Source organism: Neolamprologus multifasciatus, chromosome 4, assembly GCF_963576455.1.
Source record: "Neolamprologus multifasciatus chromosome 4, fNeoMul1.2, whole genome shotgun sequence".
In the NCBI taxonomy this organism is placed as follows: domain Eukaryota; kingdom Metazoa; phylum Chordata; class Actinopteri; order Cichliformes; family Cichlidae; genus Neolamprologus; species Neolamprologus multifasciatus.
Window position 1 is genome coordinate 17,609,612 of NC_140442.1, and position 19,849 is coordinate 17,629,460.

At 40.9% G+C, this 19,849-nt stretch overlaps 1 protein-coding gene across 2 annotated transcripts in view; it reads right to left on the reverse strand.

The window, feature by feature from the left end:
* Positions 1–5,704: 5,704 nt before the first annotated feature.
* LOC146520226 (Na(+)/H(+) exchange regulatory cofactor NHE-RF2) overlaps positions 5,705–19,849 on the reverse strand; it is a 37,641-nt gene continuing 23,496 nt past the window's right edge. Inside the window, exons 3-6 of one of the 2 annotated variants that reach the window (XM_085156798.1) lie at positions 14,873–15,094; positions 8,197–8,350; positions 6,607–6,725; positions 5,705–6,500 (exon numbers count right to left, since the gene is read on the reverse strand). In XM_085156798.1, coding sequence (XP_085012924.1) covers positions 6,336–6,500; positions 6,607–6,725; positions 8,197–8,350; positions 14,873–15,094 — 660 coding nt within the window. In that variant the 3' untranslated portion in view covers positions 5,705–6,335. Of the gene's footprint in view, positions 6,501–6,600; positions 6,726–8,196; positions 8,351–14,872; positions 15,095–19,849 lie in introns of both variants that reach the window. The other variant, XM_085156796.1, reaches the window with a different exon arrangement.

Genomic DNA, 19,849 nt, shown 5'->3' on the forward strand with positions numbered 1-19,849 from the left:
ACCTGGCCTGCTTGTAGCTTTTTATCATTTTTTTATTTCCTTTCTCTTGATTATTTCTGGATTTGAGCAATTTGTCCGTCTCGTTCCCCTCTCTTTTTTCTTTTCTTTTTTTCTGCCTTCTCCGTCTCCTTCTCTGTGCATGTAGCTGTCCTTATTTGGCTTCTCTCTGCGTGAGTGGGAGCGTATGAATGTGACTGTGTGTGTGTGTGTTTCCTCCTGACTGTGACTCACTGCTTGTCTGACTCACGAGCGCTAACAAAAACACAGTTGCCATGGGAACGCACCCCTCCACCCCTCCCCTCCATCTCTCTCTCTCTGTGCACCTCTGTCAGTCTCTGGTTTCTCTCTCTCCTTGCAGGCATCCCGGGCAGCCCTGGCACTGTGAAATGGTTGGCATAGTTGGGTGGGATGATGGTGGCGCTAAGGTGCATGCAAACAGGATCAAAGGACACACACACACACGCACACGAACACACACACTGAACAGAATATAAACTAAGGCTGGAAAAGAACAGGCTGCAAATAGGTGAAAATAACTGTTTACACTGAGGTATTACAGTGCACGAGAACAGAAAACTAGGGTGCAAGACAGGCAATCATCTATCATCAGTAGTAGGTAAAAATGCTTGCATCGGCTAAACAGAAAGTGCCCACCTGTGGGTCTATTCTCTGCTTCTGTTCTCCTGCTTTTTTTTCCTTTCTTTTTTTTTACTGTTCTGAAATTGCAGAGTGCTTTGAACGGCGCCTGTCCTTTGATGTGCTGGCGTCACTGCTCGGCCTTGCCATAACCTCCAGGGAGTTTGATAATGTGCCCACGTGTAGCACTGCCTTTTCACAAAGATCAGGTAGGGCACTGGATGTACTAGCAGACTGAAGCAAGTAAGGTTTGGCCTACTTCCTGGATTCCTAAATCCTGGTTGTGCCCCCTAGTGGACGGCCCTTTATTTATTTTTTCTTTTTCATTATAAAGGGAATTTACATACACCCACAATAATATTCAGTGACTGGACGGTTTATTACTGTTCAACTGCTTGTTAATGCAAATATCTAATTATATGGCAGCAACTCAATGCATTTATATGTGTATACATAGTCAGGAGGAACTGCTGAGGTTAAAATTGAGCTTCAGAATTAAGAAGATAGGTGATTTAAGTAACTTTGAATATTGGTGACAGACAGGCTTTCTGAGTAGATCAGAAACTGCTGATCTACTGGGATTCCCCAACACAAGCATCTCTAGGGTTTAAATGGTCTAAATAAAAAAGAGAAAATATCCAGTTCCCTGGATGAAAATGCCTCGCTTATGTCATTGTTTATATCAAGCTGATAGGAAGGCAACAGTAACTCAAATAGCCACTCATCACAACTGATGTACGCAGAAGAGCATCTTTGAACACACAACAGATGGGCTAAAGCAGCAGAAGACCAAACTAGGTGCTGCTTTTGTTGGCCAAGAACAGGAAAGTCTGGAAAGTCTGGAAAAATGGTGGCTGGTCAGATGAGCCTCAAATTCTGCTGTGATTATAGAATTTGGCATAAACAGCATGAAAGCATGAATCTTGTAAAGTGGTTCAGTCTGCTGCTGGTGATATAATTGTGTGGAGGATATTTTCTTACTAAACTTTGAGTCTCTTAGTACCAATCGATCATCTTTTAAATGCCATGCTGCCATGTCAATCCCTTTAGGACCACAGTTTACCATCTTCAGATGGCTCCTTCCTGTGAGCTAATGCTCCGTGTTATAAAGCTCAAGTCTCTAATTGGTTTCATGAACATGATAATGAGTTCACTGCACTCAAATGGTCTCCACAGTCACCAGATCTCAATTGAGCATCGCTGGGATGTGGTGGAATGGTCGGATCTACATTAGTAGATTAGTAGCTGGCAAATCTGCAGCTACTTTGTGACGCTACCATGTTAATATGAACCAAAATCTCTGAGAAAGGTTTCCAGCATTTTGTTGAATCTATGCTAAGAAGAATTAAGAGACTTCTGAAGGCAAAAGGGGATCCAACTGCATACATATAAAGCCAAGATTAGAGAAAAGCCAAAACGTGATTTATATTAGTTTTGTTATTTCATATACAATTAATATTCTCATGTCCCTCCAGATTTATTTTGGGGGTTCAGACCTCCAGGTTCTGAACTGTTGCAATACCCTAAAAAAAGCTATTTCTCACTAATACAAAAAGTAGTTTATCATGAACCTGTGCTTTGCTTACGTGGCAAAATAGTCATAGAAGAAGACTTTGTGGGGAATGAGTGAAGAAAGAGCGAAAACAATTACAGCCAAAGGTGGTTCTCTTCAAGGCAGACGATAGCGGTGCACACAAAAGCCTCAAATTCACCATGCACGCTCACATGTGCACGCAAGCGCACTTTTGACCTCGGTTTCACCTTTGTCAGCCCAAAGAGCTCAAAGCAGCTGGGTGGAGGAAAATTCTGACAACACGCTGAAACTGAAACTGTATGCCCACATAATCCTGGGCCACAGAGGGTCGAGTGGGTTCAGGGGGAAAGAGAGGAATGAGGAGCAAATGAGAGATACTGTGACTATAAAAAAAACACCAATAGAGAGAAGAAATGTTTCAGTGATACAACGTAGGTCAAAACAAAGCTCAAATCCATCTTAGAGAGAGTGATGGAAACACCATTGTCACACTTTATTGAAAAAAAAAATGCAACCTGCCACATATACCGTATTCTTTTACTGTACAAACATGAGCCACAATAACAAGAGATTGCTTTGCTGATTGTCAGAACATACAGAGCGAGCCCTACAGCGCACACAGACAGACACTGAAGATGAATCACGACACTGTGTGGAAAGACTGTGGTCGTGAATGAGAACAGAAATCCACTTGCTGTCATACATTATATCAATATTGGTTGGATTATGGCATGTATAACTCCTCTCCACACACATTGTGCACCCAACGTGTGTGAGCATGTGTATGACAGCTGTCCCTGTATGTGTAATAATCCTCGGTAAGCTCCATGGCTCCCACAGTCTCTTCCACTAGATCCTCCAGAGCATCTCTGACCTCAATGTGTGCTTCTCTGACACTCCCTACAACCTACAATACACCACACAAACTGCTCAAGCTGTAGGTGAGAGTTACCATGACTCCAACGTACTGTCTTCTTGCAGTGGTCAAGCAGGGCTGTCACTTACAGAATACATACATACAGATATTTAGCTTCATATGCAATCTATACGAATGTACTTGCATGGATCCTCGTATATTGAAAAGCTGAACATTAAATAGTTCAATGTTATGGTAAATACTCATACTTTTATTTTTTGTATTGTGAGAGGATAGATGCCATTCTATTGTTTGTAAGTAAAATAGAAAGCTGTAGGGGGTAGCTGGCTAACTTAGCTTAGCACAAATACGTTAACAGCTAGCCTAGTGATGTGCAGTCAAAGAGATAAAAACAAAAGCGTTTTGGCTCTCATCTGTTGTCCAGTTTGTCTCAAAAGCTCATTAAAAATAAAACATATCATCAAAATAGACCACACAAGTTAATTAGTGGGCTTTCTAGGTGAATTTGTTCCTTCCGGACACAGTTACTTTATATCTGGCCGAAAGCAGGTAAATGTACAGAGTTGTGCAACAGACTTGAGCCACCCTTCATTTTTTCATATTGTTTTCATAGACCCAATTTTCTTCTAATTTTTCTCTCTTCTTTTGAAATTGGCTGCTTTTTCAATCATTTTCAGTCCAGTCTTTGTACCTTCTTTTTTTTTGTTAAGCACTTAAAACTGACATATGACTCATTCAAGCTTAAAAAAGGCATCTAACTCAAGGGATAAACCAATCTTGTATGTAGACATGACAGACAACTTAGCAAAGAACCAGTTTAAAATGATATCTTTAGACACTTTGTTACTTTCAACCTATTGAGAAAAAAAGAAAAGAAGAAAGAAATGACAAGAAAGCTATCCGGTCGTTAAGTGATGACGTGACGAATCCTACTTCCGGGCCTAAAGTAGTCTGCGTTTAATATGGCTTTTGTGTTGTTAACATGTTTAATGTTTTGTATTTTCTTCAATTTAATCTCAAAAAGCTCCTAAAACAGTCAGTGATCACTGTTGACCTCCCTCGGCTTTTATTACCGCTAATCATTTATTTAAGCTCAGTTTTTAAAACCTTAGGATGTAACTACAGCCCAGCCCATGCAGCAGTATATGAATGACTAACCTCGTATTGTGGATGGATTATCTCGGTTGTTCTCCTAGCTGAAGTTTGGTCCGTTTACAGCATCCTGCAATGCGATTACATTTGTTCCTGACCACCGAGAATCCTCACCTTAACTTTTATCGAGTGGACAAAAGTTAGTGTGTTTCTATTATGCTCACATAGCTGTGTCGCTAGCGGTCACGTAGCACATCATTATATACCAGCTAGCCAAACTTCAGTAACCCTTCAAACGTCACTGCTGTTTAGTTTTCTGTCTTCATTTATGTTGGAAGTGATAGCAGAGCCGTACGTTTTAATTTGTTTCCAAAGTCCCTCAGTCAGAACATGTTATATTGTATTTAGATAGAAGCTAGCGAGCTAACTTCCTGCTAATTTCTAACTCCGTTAAATTTCATAAATTCCGTGTTCATGGATGCCTGGATGATAAACTCAATTGTTACACCTGGTAGAGCAGAACGCTGATCATTTCATTTTATTACAGATGAAAGACTTTAGACAGTTTTTCAACTCTCAGTGATGCCACAGTGATCGTTTGACTTCGGGACCTGCAGCAAAGTTTGAGCCCAGACACAGCTAGTGACGTCAGACTTAAAGACCGGATTAAAAGAATTCAGGCTATGTTGAAAAATAAAGGTGGTCATACAAAATATTGACTTACAATCTCATCAGAATTTTTGCCTTACATACTGTATTTACAAGTATATTTGCATGTTTTGTTAAATCACTGCATACATTTCCTATTTTCCTAGCAAAATGTAGAAAAAAAATGAAAGGTGGCTCAGGGGTTTCTCTCAGCACTGTCACAAAATATTGACCTTCCTTGAGCACAAATCAACTTGATAAACTTCCCGTTTACAAGACAATACTATAGTTAATACTGACTGATTATTAGCACGTGGCCAGCAATTACACTTTCCTTCCAAAGCTACCTATAAAATGATGCTGAGCTTCATACCTTCATATTTAACAACTTACCTTTGAATCAAAGTCCAACAAAACATAACTAGCTCATAAAGTGTAGACCACTTTACATTAAATCTGAATAATGCTGTCTAATACAAATACATCTTCAAATTATCTAAAGTTTATTTTCTCCACTTCATCTGAATTATTTAATGTTTCTGGGACATTTTAAGATGATGAATGAAGTCTGGATAAACATCTATTCCGTTTAGTGCCAAAAGGGGGTCTCTATTCATGGTGTAAGTTCGCCCCCTGCTGTACACATCAAGCCTTCAATAACAACAACAAAACTCATCCCTCACACTATTTCCCCTGAGAAACTCCCTCACTTTTCATGCCTATTATTTCCTTCAATAAGACAATTAATAATAGTGGTGCCTCCCTTTGTTATGCATGTGTGCACTGGAGCACTTTGTAAATAGAGGTTAGTGGTGATACACTTATTACGACTAATGGTTAAATAACAAGTAGGGGATTCTTAAATCAAAGTAATCGACTCAAAGTAAGGGTACAAATACACGTAGGATACACTATGCTCAACTATCATTTTCTTTATCAGTGGTTACAATCAAACATGGGATCAATGGGCTGAAGGTGGAGGGTCTCAACACTTTCACAGTGATCTTCTGTCAAACTTTGGGCTTCTTATGACTTCTGTGGAACAAAATCCCCACATTATCCACAATCATTCATGTCACAGTGTCCTCAAAAGTCTCTCAAACGCAGTCCACGATGATGGGATACTGTTTAATCATAGTCGCTTATATTTTTTAAATATAAAAATAGCTGTCAAAAAGAGTCTCTAGGAGTAGGGAGAATGGGATAATCAAGTAAAGACAAAGGCAAATTTGTGAATATTTGACTGCACTTTCCCCAAGGACAGCAGTACATGTAAGGACAAAGTTCCCTTCTGAGCATATTTTTTGCAGTCACAAAGTCATATAGCACTTCCTTTATGCTGGACTATTAAGTCACTTAAGAAGTAAAATCCTTCGAACAGTTCTGTCACAGTTCTGTCACATTAAATCCCAGGATGAAAATATCTTCTGTTTTAGGGGTTATCTTGGTTCTTTGTCTAAGAAGAAGAGAATCTGTATATCAAGAGGATAAGTCTCCCATTCACTGCATAGAGCTCTGTCCTTTGTCGTGTCCTTAGAGCAGAATGTCTCAGAAATTGCTGAAGAGCTCATGCTTCTTCGTCCAGTCCATCTGCGGGGCCTTCCTCTTTTCTTTACCACGGACCTTCATCTTTTCTTCTGCCGCCGTAGCGCTGAGACTCAGGCCCATCTCGGCAAAGGGGTCAGACAGCTGGCCACCTTCATCATCTGCCAGCTAGAAATGATGAGACAGACAGATGCAAACAAAGGTTTAGGGTAGAGGCTTTTATGTGGAGGTACAAAGCCCAAACATGTCACTGTGCACGAATGCTCACATCCACCTGCGTGCTGTTGCCCTGGCTGCTGAGGTCAGAATGCGTGGACCGGATGGACTGAGTGGTAGAGCTGCCATTGATCTGAGGACTGGGGGAGCCATTGGATATGGATGGACCGTCATAGTCTGCGAAAACATTCACATATGAAGGAAGTGTTTTCCAAGCTGACGGCTTATTTGACATAGTGCTTGTCTTTACTTTTGTCATTATTTGATAATAAGTGTTCATCTAAAAAAATGGGATCTCATTAGATGTTTTCTTCTAACTTTACATAGGAAGATACCCCAAATTATTCGTTTGTGTATGCTAGACTTTTTAGTCAGTGCTAAGCAGATGACCTGAACAAATTAAAGCCAAATTAGTCTGGCTGTAAAAAGCAGCGCTCCACTGCCACCACTCTTTTAAAGGTCTATAATGATCTTTTTATGGCGTCTTATGGATTTTACTTCAGTGCAGTTTTTAATACCATTAACTATAACATTTTACTTTATAGGCTTAAGGTTTTAGTTGGTATCGCTGGCTCTGCGTTAGATTGGTTTTCATCTTACTTATCTGATAGGTCTTTCTCTGTTAGGGTTGGCAAGTGCACCTCTAACATTGCCTCCCTAAACTGTGGGACTCCACAAGGTTTAGTCATGGGGTAATTAGTATTTTTCTTTCTAAATCCTAAATCCTTTAGCTGGTATCCTTCAATCTTTTATTGATTTTTCTTATGAAATGTTTTTACGTCGATGACATTCAGCTTTATATCCCTTTAAAACCTCACCAGCTGGACAGGTGAGGTTTCCCTAGTCCACTGTTTAACACAGATTAGTCATTAGCTCTCTACCAATTACTTTGTTTTAAATATCACCAACTTGGATGAAACATCTTTATCTCTATTCTGTCTTTATTGCCTTTTTCATTTAAAGAACATTTCTAAATTGCAACATATGGTCTCCTCAGGTGAACGGGAGTAAAATATTCATCCATCTGTGCCATCGTATTTAGATTACTGTAATACCATGTTTACATTCTTGGACAAATCATCTCTTTCACCTCTCCAAGCGATACAAAATACTGTGGCCATCCTGTTAAAAGGTTCTAGTAAGCTCACATCACTCCCATTTTATCCTCTTTACATTGGCTCCCAATAAATTTTAGGATTTGTTTAAAAATTCTAATATTTACATACAGAGCACTAAATGGCCAGGCTCCAGATTGTTTATGTCAGCTACCTACAAACTGCACTGCTGCTTGCTGTCTTCATTCACAGGCTCTGAATTTGTTAGTTTTCCCTGTATGTGACTAAATAGATGAGAGGGGATGACAAAGCCTTTCAGCCTGTGGCACCAAAACCGTGGAACAATGTATTACTACAAGTTGATTTTGTAGAGTCCTTTAAAAAGTAGTTAAAGCTTTTTTGTTCAAACAGGCTATCTTTGTGACTGTCTTCTAACAAAGAAGAATGCTTTATCTAGTTTTTAAAAACTATAAACATCTTTTTTGAAAAAATGTTCACCAAAATAATGCAATAAAATATCTGCCATGTGCTTCCTCAACAGGGCTTCTTGGAAATTCAAGCCCATCAAATAGCCTGATGTAGCACAATCCCACCTTTTACATGGCTGACTGTGGGGATCAATCCCCTCCTCTTGAAGTGCTCGTCTGTTTCTGGATCCACCACCAACAGCCAGGTTTCATCTCCCCCTTTCTTGATGAAGGCCACCACCTCTGCATGCCGCATGCCCTCGATGTTAACGCCATTAACCTGGAAAACACACACACACACACACACACACACACACACACACACACACACACACACACAAAGGAAGGTTGCTTTTGTTTAAAAGAATCATGCTTTTACATGTTATTCTTTTTAACTTTTCCATCCAGGCTTATGACAGCTTTAAACTGAATTTCTTAATAGTTAGCTATACAGTGAATAGTACTCTCTATTTTGGACTGAACACCTGCTAACCTTCTGACCCTTGAGTAAGTTGCTATTCATGCTATTATGAAGACCTGTTTTGTAAACAGTTAATGCTCAGTCACAGTCCCAGCTACACGAGTAACTGTAACTATAACCAGCAACATGAAGTTATCTACACTCCCATGAAGTGTCTTTTGGGCAATCTGGGCAAATGGGATGGGAACACGGACAGTCCTCGTTACAATGTTGAGGTCCTTATTCAACTTTGTCATCACTGTCCCATAAAAAATACACACAGACATGGCATGTATAGTTTGATGATTCAAGACTCCCTCAAAACATGATTTTCCTTGATTCGACCCAGGGTCATTTTGGGTCACTTTCGGAATAGTCATGAAATTTTAGCCTAAAGGAATGACATTTAGGGTATTTTGACTTCTGCTGAAATGTCAGTATTTAAGGGACAGTACAGTATATAAGTCTGTGCTACCTCATTCAAACAGCAGGGGGAGCCATGCAGCCACAAACTAATTGCACAGAGTTTATTTTTCAGGGGGCCTGAAAAATGCAAAAATTCTACTACCTCTTGAATTTCTGCAACAGCGATTAAGCAAAGCTTTTTTCTTTACATCTGTACGTACGTGTGGCCATGGATGCAGCGTGACGTAACAGTGTGGAAAGCACACATCCACATCTACTCTTGTGTGACGTCGCCCTTGCTTTCTACACTTCACTTGCATAACACAACAGTCTGTTGTTACCTCATCTTATCTAGATGCTGTGTTTTGAAAACTTTGAGTAGACCGTGGCTTCTCAAAAGGCAGCAGTCGCGACATGCCGAGTTAGTGTCGGTACACAATCAATTATTGATGGCTCTCCTTGGCTCTGGCTATAGTGCAAGTTTCAGGTGTCAGTGTACTGAAGGGAAATTTGTGTAAAAATTCACTGCTTATGATAGAGGAGGATGGAAAATTTGAGCTTTAGAAAATAAAACTGTAGACAAAAAGGTACAATATGACAGACCAGGAAACAGAAAATGAAAGGAAGGGCAAAGAGAGTAGATGGAAATGAAATGTAGAGAGAGCAGGATCAACATATGGAAAAATGTGAACCTCTCTACATCAAAAATCACAAATGCAGGACTTATGTCAGCCAGAGGGACAGACAGACAGTTTGAATCCGAGAGAACAAACATCTTTGTATTTGGCCAAACAACAGGTGTTGTGTCATGTTTCACAGACTTCATTAACAGTCCATCCCACACAAGACAATACACTCTGTTCTTTGCCCACTGAGCTCATTAATACAGGCTGTAGAAACGTGCAGAAGCTTATTTCTCATGGGACAAACCCTTGTGGGACCTCTTGATACTCTGACTGTGCGTTTCTGAGGTCCTGCCACCTGCAGTTCACGTTTTTCATGCTATTTGCACATGTGGGTCTAACCTTGGACTGATCGAAACAAACAATTTTAAATGCATCCACACATCTGAGAATATGACGCATGTGATACTGTGAGTGACTTTTAACACATCTGTCCACGCAGAGTCCCCGGAGGGGATGCCGGACAAACAAACAAAGCATGAAATGTGATTTAGATGAATGTTTGCAAGTATTTTGCCTCAGATTAATTCATGCTTGTAACAGATGTTAATGTAATTTACATTACCCAGTTTTGTTTATATAGCTCCAAACCACAGAAACACTTGCCTCGAGGTGCTTTACATCTACAATATTAGAATGAAAAGAAAACCTTCAAAATCAGACGACCTCCTTTGAAGAAGCACTTGGTGACAATGGAAAGGAAAAACTCCCTTTGAACAGGAAGAAACCTCCAGACTCAGAGAGGGGGGATAAGGGGAAAGAGAAGAAACATACGAAGATTGAAGTCTAAGCCTTAGTGGAACATAACTGAAACTAAGTTTGATCTAAAATGAAGTTTTTAAGCCTAACTGGTCTGCCTTCTGAAACCAAACTGGGAGCTGCTTCTACAGAAAAGGACCTGAAAGCTAAAGGATCTGACTAGGAGCAAAGTGCAAAGTGCTCTGTTAGGATAGTAGCGTAAGCGTTCCTTACAGCAACTTGAATCACATTTAAAATACCTTTACTTTTATTTTCAACATAGAAAACTCCAATGCCTTCATCAGGGAATTTAACAGGTTCCATGGAGTTTAACAGGTTTGTAGTGATGTTACACCAATAGAAATCTTCTACCAGGAATTAGAGCGTAAGATTCCACCAGTGATCTTCACATCAAACTTGCACATGGTGTGGGAGTCAAGAAGGCACACATAGCTGCATTTCCATTTTAAATGAGAAACTATAGGCAAACTAGGAGGTCCATGAGGCTGCACCAATCTATATGCAGCAAAAAACTGAATATACTAAAATGCTGATGGTAAGAATGATAATAGGCACAATAACCTCTACTGGGTTACTAGGTTTAGCATGTTTACAATGTTTGCCCATTTAAAATAGTCAGAACAGAAAGTGTTGGAAAACCTGTGGTTACATTAGGGGGCAGCATTTTGAGCATCAAATGATAGCAACTCCTGAAGATGCCTATAAATATAAATCATGGCATTCCCATCAGTGGTTCTTATATTGATGTATTCATACAGTATTTTAGTCAAAGTAGTGTCTGACTGACACTGTAGGGCAGGGGTGGGATATACATTTTTACCATGGGACCACAAGAAAAACTGGGACCGCTGTGGAGAGTCGCACAAATTAGTTTATATAAAGGGTTAAAATTACTATTGAGAAGAACTCGGTTCATCTTATTGGTGTGGCCCTCCACAGCAGTCCCTTTGGAAAAATTATTTGCCCAACCCTGTTGTAAGGTGTTTTTCGCTGACAGCAAACTAAATTAAACATGTGATGTTTGTGATGAGCGAGACAGTGAGGCTATCATCATGCAGGTGTTAGGCCACCATGGTGCCATAACGTGGAAAAAACACTCCACGTGTCCATGTGGGTAAACCTGGAATGAGTGAGGCAGTTGGCGCAGAGACTGATGAGGCGTTCACTGGTGTCAGGGCTTCTGCCAGACATGGGCAGAAAGCTGAGCTCTCATCATAGTCTTAACACGCGTCCTGTGTAATGGGGCGTAGTGAGAGAAAAAGATGCTGGGAGATGGAGAAAGAGAGATCTGTCATGGTTGTTCACCTCTCTAACAAGCTGCTGACAGATAACACAAGCGCATCTTGATGCATGGTCAGAGACGGCTGTAATTATCAGGGTGCTCTCCCACACTAACTCACACAGCAGCCAACTAACTTCACAAAGACTCAGATTTGCTGATCCACAAACAACTCATACACTGAATTTGACAGGAAATGAAAAATAACTTTTTCTCTGCTCTAAACTAAGCACACAATACTGGGCGTGTTATTTCTATACCAATTAACCCTGCTCTTTACTCTGCATATGCATACGTATTCATAATTTCACTCAAGCGCTTTAAATGAGTGAGGTTGAGTACCATTCAACTTCATCTGTATATGAATGTTCATGTCTGTGAGTGTCCCTCGGTTTCTGTCTCCATGGAGAAGGGAGGTGGAGGACAGTCAGTGCCTTCATTGACCTGCTACAGGATGTTCCCACACTCTCTCTCCAGCCATCTAATTTTCCAGTGAAGCATCAGCGCACTTTATTTTCTAATGATAAGCACGTTGCCAGCACAAACTCGCCTTTTGCTAACTTTGGTGAACAGCAACTCTGCTGTGCTTGTTTAGGTTAGCATAAAGACTGGAGAAAAAGGGCGAAACTCACTTTAAGCATTCCGGAATATCCATGCATTTCCTTGAACTCCAACTAAGGTTGTGGAAGGGCTCGATTGAGAGAGACATGGGTTGTCAGTCTGTGGTAGGATTAACGCAGAATAGCAGACCCCCCCCCCCCCCCCCCCCCATCACACTGACGCCTACACCCAATTTAGAATCACTAATGAACCCAACATGGATGTCTTTGGGCTGTGGGAGGAAGTCAGAGCATTTGGAGGAAACCCACGCAGGCACTGGAAGAACATACAAACTCCATAAACAAAGGTCCCAGCTGACCAAGAACTTTCTTACTATGAGGTGACAGTGCTAAAAAACTGCACCACCGAATCTGCTCTAATGGCATATTGTGATTTTTATGCTTAGGATTGCCAGTACATTCAAATTAAATATGTGTCATAACTGCTAACTGGCTGATGGGGCTCTCTTCAGCTAACTCTTCTACTCATCGTAATACACTACCTTATTTACTTAGGAGGAAGTATATCTGCGAGCTATCAACTGAAACCAGGAGCTACAAAAGCATCAGTATGTTTCTCTGGATTTTAGCTTCGTTTAACTTTTCTATCAGAGCCTGTTGGAGTCCTGTTTCATGTAATGTGCTGCACTCTAGTCTCAACCCTGATGTAGAGCCGGAGAGGTCAAAGGTCATGAGAATGGACGGTGAATGCCGTGTGTGTGTGTACACTCCGATGAAGAACGACTTATAACGATGATAATGTTTCAGTAGCGTGGATTTTGGTTAATCTAGGGGAAAGTTCACCAAACATCCGTGAACTTTCTAACCAGTTTCCTCACTCCGGTGGAAATCTGAAATAATTATGTTGTTTTTCTTTTTTGCACAAGCATCTTCATTTTCTGCTGCATTCTTTCTTTGCTATCCACCTCACTCAGTCTCTTTCTACATGTTTTTGAGGGAGCACATATACGCTCCGTATTGTTTCGTGTCTCAGCTCAAAGTGATTTATAGCAGATCCTCCTCTCCCCTGAGACCACCCTGCTCTGCCTCACCAGTTTGACACAGTAAAGCTCGAGTTCAGGCTGCAGGTCCTGTTATCCTTAGAAACACAAACGCGTAACGCCCGTCGTTTTAATTACAGCCAGGGTCACATCTGTATTTGATCACATGTGTGAGACTGCTCTCAACTCCTGAAGCCTTTGTTTAAAAATAGCAACTAATGACAAATCTCCATTTTATACCATTTAAAATGGTTTATTGCTGAATTTTGAAGGTTTCCAATAAGGTGGCGCATGTCTTGTGTAAAAATACTCATGTGTTTTGGTATGTCATTTCTTACGAAAGAGGCCTTTTGGGGTTCTTATAATCTTCCGTGAAGGGAATGCAGTATGCATCACCAGTAATCAACTCATCAGTGTGCGTCTACGTGCTTTAAAATATCCTCACTTGTTTTTCTGGTCTGCTGTGCCCACAGCAGACCACGCCAAAAAACCTCTCACACAATAATTACTTAATATGTTGTTCTGGAAATTTTGAACCGTAGATTGCTTAAGGACACTTCTTTGACCTGCCAAATTTTACTAACTTCACTCATTCAGCATGCAAGTCTATCTATGTCCTAAAAGTATCTGTTTGGGGACTGTGCACAACCTTTAACTTAGGCTATATCTAGTTAACTAATTTCAAAATCTCACATGGTCACAGAATTCAGGGATGTTGTCATCATACTGTTCATGTCTGAATAACTTAATTTTACATCACAAACACATACACCTGTAAAAACTGGACTTTCCTACCTTTAAAAAGGAAAAATTTACTGGACAATGTGATTTTTCTGGATTGCACTGAATTGTCAGAAATATTCAGTGCTGGGTGTAGTGTGTTCTCAAGTCACAAATTAATGTAATCACATTACACTTTTCAGTAACACGTTGTTGTAGTAAATTAAGTAATTACATTACAATAATAGTTATGTGTTTTTCTTGTGTTACTTGGTTCTTCAGTCATCTGCATGTTGGGCTCAGAGGAGGTAAATGGTGGAGAGGTCTACAGCTTTTAAGGAATGAATGTTAACTTTATTTTTATTGTACGAAAGGACAAGATGTTGAAATGCAAAGTGATTCCAGGACAGACAAACTGGATGATGCTACTAACACAGATAGAACCCAGATTGATGTTAAAGCTGAACGTATGGCGACTCCAAACCAGCGAACCAGGCCCTGAACTTCAACGGGCGTCAGTCGGACCTGCAGCCTCCATTTCTACCTGTACATCTACAGTAGAATCACCATGACGATCGCTTTGAAGTCTCAGGGAGGGGCGGCAAAACCACCAACACAAAGAAAAGATTTGCTTTGTGTTTCTGGTTTTTATGGTCATGCATTCAAAACTGAAAGAAAGACTGTGTATGCATCTTGTTTATAATAGTTACTTGTGTGGTCTGTGGAACTGGTAACTATACAAAATTGCATTTCAGGTCATTTACAGAATAATGTAACAGATTACTTCATATAGTGAGTAATTAAGTAACATTACTGCATTACTTTCAAGAACAGTTACAAGTAATATGTTGCACTTTACATTTCTGAGTAATATTACAGATACAAAGACTCCACACCTCTATGAGTCTGTCTTGAGGCTGGAGCCCGGCACGGTCTGCAGGTGACCCGGGGTCCAGGGAGCGGATGTACTGTCCGGGCCGCGACCGATCACTGTGAAGGTTGAAGCCGTAGCCCATCTCCGACCGCACCAGGTGGCAGAGACGTGGAGCGAGCTCGGATGGGTTGACCTGGGGCCTCGACTGGGACTCGGGCTGGGTTTGAGCTTCTGCCTGGGCCTCCTGCAAGTGAATGGGAAAAAGATGTTTGTTAAAAGATGATTTATGCTTTGCATAAATCCTACACAATACGATTAATCTACACTGTCAGTTAAGGGAAACCCTCAACAGAGACTAGAAAAAGAACTGGTAACTTGACACTTGACACATCACTCATTTTAAAAGGCCATGCTTTGACCAGTTGTGTTGCCTGAGGACATGGCTATTGCAGTAGTGCTGGTACAATCAAATAGTGTGCATGAATATTTGTAACTGCACGCCATTCTTTGTGGCCCTTCTATTACAGATGTGTTAGCAACAACGGTAGGGACTTAATACTGTACTCAACCAGCACAATTTACTTGACATAGTCACCCACACACACACATTTTAAACTAATGACTCACAGCTATATTCCTAACAGCCAAACCACATCCATAGCTACAGTTAGAGTCATAATCACAGCTACAGTCACAGAGGCAGCGGTTGGTAATAAGCTGGCAAACTAGTTTGTTAGTTATCTTTCAAACTTCAGTGACACAGCTAAAGGATCAGACAGTGGTTACAACCAGCAACAGTCTGCTGTATCGTAACGCAGCTTTCTTCATGCAGGAAATACAACATCAGCTATGGCTTTCTTTCTGTGAAGCAACTATCGAACCAATTTGAGGTGATTCGAGCTTTGTTACATGGGGTGTTATCCTGCTGGAAGCAGCCGTCAAAAGATGTGTACACTGTGGTCATAAATGGATGGGCACGGTCAGCTATAATGCTCATATAGACTGTGGTGTTTAACAAATGGACAGTTGGTACTAAGGGGTCCCAAAGTGGGCCAAGAAAATATCCACAACGCTATTACACCACCATCATCAGCGTGAGAATAAATCCATGTTTTCATGTTATTCAGGCCAAACTGGCCCTACTGTCAGAGTGTCACAAAGGAAATTGAAACTTATCAGACCAGGTAACATTTTTTCAATCCTCTATTGTCCAGTTTTGGTGAGTCTGTGTGAACTTTCCTGTTCTTAGCTTCTGGTGTGGACTTCTGCTGCTGTACTAAGTTTTACATTCAAAGATGCTCTTCTGCAAAGCGTGGTTGTTTCTGTTGCCTTAAAGCAGTCTGGCAATTCTCCTCTGACCTCTGACATCAACACGGCATTTTTGCCCAGGGCTCCCTGATGCGACCATTGTCTGTAAATGGTCTGTTTTGTGTGGTAAAATCCCAGTTGATCAGCAAGTCACTTACTGCAAATGACCTTTCTTCCCCATTCTGAACTTTAGCAGGCCACTGAATTGCTGCCATGTGATTGGCTAATTATTATGCATTTGTGTTAACACATAGTTGAACAGGTGTACCTAACAAAGTGGCTGGTGAGTGTATATACCATAGGAACAGAAAAAAAAGTGAAAAAATATAAATTGCCAACAGTTATCAGTTCATGATGTCAGAAAACAATAAAAAGTGTGAACAATAAAAACCGTGAGCATCAGAGAGAGAGATGAGATCAATCGCAGCTGATGTTTGGTTTGCAGAGACGTTACATCACAGCAGTGGTATTTATGTAGGAATATATGTACAATGGTTCATATGTAAATATAAAAAAAAAGATGGAATACATCAAAATGACACACCCCTTTCTGCAGAGCATGTGATGATTTTCAGAAGCAGATAACTAAACACGCTCCACCACCTTTCCACTCCACTGGGTGAATATTTTATACATAAAAAGCAATGCTTAAATTCAGTGGTAATTTAATCATACTCACCGCGTTACGTTTTGAATAGTTCCGGCTGATTTTTTTTGTTGGTTAACAATAACCTCCTTTTCATGTACCACCATTCACTCGTTTAATAGGATGTCTGATTTTATTATAAGATTTCAGTCTGGACTGAAAATGTCCATTTGCAGCATATCTCTGACTAATAGCCTGGGTGAAGACATTTATAGAACCTGTATAATTGTGCCTTGAGTTCTACAGTGTGATCATGCTGATTTACCCTCCTACACACCCAGGAGAGAAATGTGCTGCGAGAGGGATGGCCAGCTCCATAACCCCTGCTGATATTAGCGTTGAGATAACAGACAGGCTGAGCTGGAGTCCACAAAATGTACACACGCTGTGTTCACATGATGTAGCTCCAGCCACATTACGCAACTTGAGAAGCCTTTTGCTTTCACTGCATATGCAAAAACTAAGATCACGGTCCAGCTTGCGCCGGCTATAAATACATATGGAGCATGTGGGCAGGGTGAGAGAGAAAAGAGACAAAGGTAGTATGGTGTGTTAACAGGAGATGATGGTTGATGACAGCTTCTTTTCTTTTTTTTCCTATTTTCTAACTCGTCACTCATTTCCATTCAACTTCCTGGACATTAACGCAAACGGCTCCCGAGAACATGAATCTCCACAGCAGTTCTCACCAAGAAAGACCTCAAAAATAACAAAGATGGCAACATATAATTTCAGTTCAGGCGCAGAATTCTTTAGGGCAGCAGTGATCTGGGCAGTTTGCCATTAGATGGAGGGAGAGAGAGAAGAGAAGGGAGTAAGAACTGACAAACAAGGGAATAATTCACAGTCCTCTGTTTCCTGGCTGGAGAGGAAGTGCCTGGGTTGGGCAGCTGGGGCGGACTGTCCAAGGGAGAGAAAGAATATTTGCAATATCGAATGCATTAGTATCCTGGGATGTAGGCAAAGGGAATTAACAAGAAAATGACAGAACGGAGGAGAAGAGGAAGGCAGAGAGAGAAGTGAATGAGTGAGCGTGCATGTGTGGGAGGGATAGAAAATTAGATGCAGTGAGAGGGCTGGGAAATAAAGTTCAAGAAAAAAGAGAGACAGGCAACTTAAGAATATGCAGAGCTAACAGATAAACACAGAGTGCTAAGAGAAATCATGTTGACAGAAGTTTCCAGTAAGACACGATGGCGAGGTCTGCAGTGGAACTCCTCTAACATAAACACTGAGAGGAGCACAGCTGGGAGTTATTAGGTCGGGGGAGACGTAAGTGCCTGCCAATCTAACCTCCAACCGCCTCCCAGTGCCTGTCTGCACCCCACTAATCACCCCCTGGGGTCTGTGCCATCTCTTGAACTCCGTGTCCTCAGCATAGTGTGCATTCAGGACACTTTATTTTGGCGCTGTGGGTTTCTTCTGCATAAAACTAAGAGCACAGGTTAGCTGCAGGTCTCACTCACATGTATGTGTGTGTACTCCGCTCCACATCGAGGAAGATTAATTTGGGCAAGAGGAAATTGTAAAGGACGGAGGCGCTGATTTGAAAGATTTGAAGGGTGACAGCCAAAAGGCTCGGAGGGCTTTAAGTTACCACACAACCTTGCCAAAAGCTCAGGCAAACAAATGAAATGTAGCCACTGTGTTTGTTTGAACTGTGGGTGCTGAAAACTTGATGGTTTTTGGAGAAAATATTTTGATGAGAGAGAGAAAAATGAGATGTAATGTTCTTATTTTTGTCAGCAAACTAGCTTATCATCAGGAAAGTTATCAGCATTAGACATTTTGTTTTTCAAAACAGAGTGCCACATGGGAAGAGAAGCGATAGGAAATGCTGGAAAAAAGCAGAGAGACCATGTAACTACAAGTTCATGCAAAATGACCAGGCTGCTTTTCTATAAGGGATATGGAATATTCCACTCTTACTACTGTACATTAAACATGACATACAAACGCATTCTGACCCGAGCATCCTGACTGTGACTTCCTGAGACGATTTGCTGTCAAAGGGACGAGTGCCCTCCAAAGGATTGCATTAGTTTCCAGCCACAATGAAATTTTGCTGGTCTCAGTAGATGCATGTGTGGGTGAATACCCAAGTCATTTCTTTAACTCTGTAATTGGGTTTATTTTGATTGCACTAAAAGTTTGAGGGCTGAACTTTCTTTTGTTTAATGTATGAGATGACATGCCAGAGCTGGTTCACTTTATTTTCTTATGCTTATTTTTTTCCATTAGCAGCTTTTGCCCAGTTAGTTCCATATTTTGTACAATAGATTTATTCACTGGTGAACAGATTCATTAGCCATCGGTAGCTCAGTTTGTCCTTCGGGACAAATTGTGTCACTTGGGAGCCGTCTTAGTAGTGACATATAAACTGCACATACAAAAACACTTGTCAAGTCTAATTAAAAAAACTTTAACCTAAAATCTGGTCATTTTATTGCAGGTTATACTTAATGCATGTGCAAGTTATGTAACGTACGATGGTTGTCCATGACTTGGCAGGGCTGAGTTTGATTCATGGCTCTCCCATGACTTCCAGCCCATGTTTCCTCAGGCTAGAAAACTGCCACTTTATGTCTTTGAGACATTCCTGCAGTTTAACTATTTGGTGTGTGTCTTCTGGCTTCCTTGACAGACATAGTTGTGTATCATTTGCATAGCAATAAAAATGTATGCTATGCCTGATACTGATGATACTGTCTGGGGGAAGCATAATAATGTAGAGTGAACTGGTCCTAGCACAGAACCTTGTGGAACTCCATAATTAACCTGTGTGTGTAAGGACTCCTCATTTACATGAACAAATTAGAGCTTGTTAGATAGACATGATTCAAACCACTGCAGTGCAGTTGCTTTAATTCTTATGACATGAATCTCTGTAATAAACTATTGTGGTCAACAGTATGGAACACAGCACTGAGGTCTAGCAGGACAAGCACAGAGACGAGTCCAACGTCAGAGCACTAAATCAGTGGAAGGTCTGAGAAATCAGAGCGAAACGCTGAGTAACTGGTAACTTCCTGGATTCTTGCTGCC